The 4,144-nt window shown below is 34.9% G+C and overlaps 1 protein-coding gene across 1 annotated transcript in view; it reads left to right on the forward strand.

The window, feature by feature from the left end:
* LOC106883544 (tight junction protein ZO-1) overlaps positions 1 to 4,144 on the forward strand; it is a 593,195-nt gene that overhangs the window by 539,293 nt on the left and 49,758 nt on the right. Inside the window, exons 24-25 of the mRNA XM_052975956.1 lie at positions 653 to 725; positions 3,562 to 3,725. Of these exons, the coding sequence (XP_052831916.1) occupies positions 653 to 725; positions 3,562 to 3,725 (237 nt within the window). The remainder of the gene's footprint in view (positions 1 to 652; positions 726 to 3,561; positions 3,726 to 4,144) is intronic.

The following is a 4,144-nucleotide window of genomic DNA, read 5'->3' on the forward strand; positions in this document are numbered from 1 at the left end:
TCTCTCTCTCTTTCCTCCTCTTCTCTCTCTCTCTCTCTCTCTCTCTCTCTCTCTCTCTTTCTGTCCATTCTTCTCTCACCTTGCAGCACTTCACCCCTTCAACTTGAACTCCATCCTTATTTTATTGCTCTCTGCCTAAAACAATCAATATTCCTCTCCCTTTTGCTCTTCCTTTTTTTTTGTCTCTTTTCTTTCTCATTCTTCATCTTTACCATTCTCTCTGTTAATATCTCTGTATTCCTTCCATTCCTTCCTTCAATTACATTGTATCTGTCACTCCAAACATCACTTCTGACCAACAATTCATCTCCTCTCTTCTTATTCTTATTCTTTCACACTCCTAACCTCATTCTTCTCCAATTCCACTTCCTTTATCTCTCTCCAACTCCTCTTCTACACATTCTCAGAACGCTTCACTACTACCAGACTTTGATGTCCAAAGGACACGAAAATCTTTCTTCAATCTCCAATGAATGGTTTGGTCCAAAATGTCAGGAAATTCTTTTCCTAACAACATATAGGATATTTCCTTTCTTAAATATCATACTTTGCCTCTGTGCATTTGTGTGTGTGACTGTCATATTCTATAATTTCTCCATTTTTCTTCCACTATATTCCGTTCACGTTTCTTCTCTAACTCTACTTTTCTTAGGAGAACAGTATACCCCACACAAAAGAACCTACTTACTCAGACAGCCACCAATCACCCATCAGGTATAAAGAAGGTAAGCAACCCTGATAAATGTTCATATTTTTTTCCCATATAACTTACTCAGGTAACACTACTACAGGTAAAAATATTGATTTACTGGGAACTTTGATTGCAAAACCTTTTCAAATTCTTTCCCAACCAGGAGTGGTCACCTTGGTCAACATTCTCTAAATTCAACAAATATTAAGTTTATTTAAATAATTAAATAAAATACAGGTATCTGTATATTTGTATAAATGCTACATGCATATTAATGCTGTTGCACAGTGCAAGATACTAGTCTCTGCAAGGTATCAGTAAACCAATCTGCCTGTCACAGCAATTTGAAGTTCCTGTTCAGAAACTAGTGCTGACTTTAAGATACATTATTTATATTTGACGGATATTTGTCCTCATCTTGTTTGTTGTTAACACAACGTTTTGGCTGATACACCCTCCAAGCCTTCATCAAGTGTCTTGGAGAAATTTCGAACCCAGGTTCGAAATTTCCCCAAGACACTTGATGAAGGCTGGAGGGTGTATCAGCCAAAACGTTGTGTTAACAACAAACAAGATGAGGACAAATATCCGTCAAATGTAAATAATGTAAATAATGTACATAATTTCTCATCTTTTAAATATAGAACTGTATAGACTTTAAGATGTTCTGGACCATTGCTGTTCAGAAATTGAGTGTTGTAGTTGTATTTTCTCTCATGCTTGTTTTAACAGACTTTAATCGTTGTTTTTCCTGTGTTATATCCCATATATTGCGTTCAGAAAAAGAAAAAAGAAAGAAAAAGAAAAAGGAAATTCAATTCCTGCTCAGTTTATTTGCAGAATATATTCAGACAAATAACCATTTTCTTGAATTGTTCTGTTTCATTTGTGTATATATACATCCAGATTCTTTTTGTTTTGACTTTTCTGCACATGGAATTTATCATTATATAAAAAGGTAATTATTTTGACATGTGATGAATGGCACGCCATGCACCTGTACAGGGAATGTTGATTTGATGGAGGCAGTGAACTTACATACAGCAGAAACATTCATTTGATCACTATAAACAAATCATCTGTGCAGGTTGTTCAGTAAGAATTTTCAGAATCATCTTTCTCTGACTTGAGAGACTAACAAAATAACCGAAAATAGAAAAAAAGTAATGAGGTGTGTATATAATATATATAAATAATGGTGGAGAAAAAAACTTTCGTACATCTGGTCATTCTATCTGTAGATGTATTTAGATTCCTTATTTTCTTTATTCTTGTTTTACTGGTTTCAGTCATTGGACTGCGACCGTACAGGATCAAATTACCCCTCAAAATATATCATGCTAGTACTTATTTTATCATTCTTTATTTCTTGAACTACTCTTCAACATAATTTAGACACAGCACCAGTTCATGATAGTAAACTGTTGTGAAGAAAGACATGCACACATGTATGCATGTGTGCATCCAACAAGCTTCTGCATTTTTGTTTTGCTTCTTTTTTTTATATATTATAAATTACATTGGTTTTTGTTTTTATGCTTTTTTTTCTTTTTTTCTCTTATTTTCTACAAATATCCTGATATATATAATTATTATCATCTTCCCCATTTAACTTCCCTGTTCCATGCTGGCATGGGTTGGATGGTTTAACGGTATCCAATGGGTCCAAGGCTGCATCATGTTCCAAGGTCTGCTCTGGCTTGGTTTCTATTGCTGGATACCCTTCCTAATACCGACCACTTTACATCATGTGCCAGGTGCTTGTTTCCATGGCACCAGCACTAGTGTAGTTACCATGCAACTTACAAAACTACAACCCCCATTGATTGAGTAGGGGTTACAGTACAGAGGTGAGGGAGAGGGAAACGGTTTTATGCTCAGAGATGAGGGGTAAAGCTGGAAGTAAATGAGAGAGATGTGGTGGGAGAGGTTGCAAAGATGTTACAGAAAGAGAGAGGGAAGCAGGTTTAGTTGGAGGGATGTATGATGGTGGAGATGGATAGATAATTTGGTGGCGGCTTAAGAGGGTGTTCAATGTAAAATGTGAGAGGAGAGGACAGTATTAAGATTGAACAATGGATATCAAGTGAAAGGGGCTCTGGGTAGGAAGAAAGATAAGTGGTTTCAGGAAAACCCATGAAGTATGCAGTCCTACTCACATTTAATTACAGTAGCAGAATACTGTAGACAGAGAGAGAGAGATGATGGATGGGGGATCCCTTGAGGAGAAAATTGGATGAGCGACCTAGTTGTGCATATATGCATTCACTTTGCTGACATGGAGGGGTCTTGTTGAGAATCCCATATTGCCAGTCATCCTTGTCCTTTGTCATCTCCTCCATGAGGTTCAAAGTCCTGAGGTCAGTGTTTACCACTTTGTCCCATTTCTTCCTGGGTTTACCTCTTCTGCAAGCTCCATCCAACTTAAGGGATCAGTTGTTTTCATCCATATGCACCATCACAGTGCAATCTTCTTTTTTTGCATAGTACATCTGATTGCTCAGTTTTTCTCTTGACACATTTGTACTTTGCCATTCATACACAATTAATAATGATACATAATTGATTTACTCTCTTCAAAGTCTTGAGTGTTTTCAAAATTAATTGAAAAATAGTATATTTTGTTCCAAATATAGCCGTGGATGTTTTGATCAAAGACACTCCTACAATATCTAAAATGGCAAAAGGGGATTAAATTCATATTAGTTAAATAAATATTTCTTTTAACTTTCTATTTTGTTTTTAATCAATTTTCCATTTTAATTTGATTTCATTTCATTTTTGTTGATTTAAAAAAAAAATTGTTTTATTTTTGTTCAATTATTTTTTTTTATTGATTTTTGTTTCAAATTTTGTAATTCATTTTTTAGATTACAGTAGTCTTCCCGAGGACCGTTATTATCCGTCTTATTATGCTCAGAACCACTCAAGAGAGTGGTCTAACCATAGCAGGTCAAACATTGACCCTTATGCTACTTTTACCCCTAGTGAACGATTACGCTCTCAGCAGGCAGAAGATGGTAAGGAGCACAGTTGATTTACCGGCCTGTTTTCATATTGATATATTCTATATGTATTGACACCACCTGTTTGTATTTCATATATCTACATTATCTATCTTTTTAGCTTGCTGTCATATATATAACATACAATATATATGTGTGTGTGTGTGTGTGTGTGTGTATATATATATATATATATAACATAATAGGGTAAAAATTTGATATTAATTAATATCAATTTAATACCAGGAAACCAGCACATTAAAAGAATCAGAAGGTTCAGAACAAATTTTCTGAGATCCTAAAAGGATTATAGTACTTGTGTATATAAAAGAGGCCACTAAAGTGGACAGTTAATGTGCTAGAAAAAGATCACTTCTTTCTTTGAGAATTTTTTAAGTGATCTTTTTCTAGCACATTAACTGTCCACTTTAGTGGCCTCTTTTATATA

This window comes from Octopus bimaculoides, chromosome 23 (assembly GCF_001194135.2).
Source record: "Octopus bimaculoides isolate UCB-OBI-ISO-001 chromosome 23, ASM119413v2, whole genome shotgun sequence".
Lineage (NCBI taxonomy): Eukaryota > Metazoa > Mollusca > Cephalopoda > Octopoda > Octopodidae > Octopus > Octopus bimaculoides.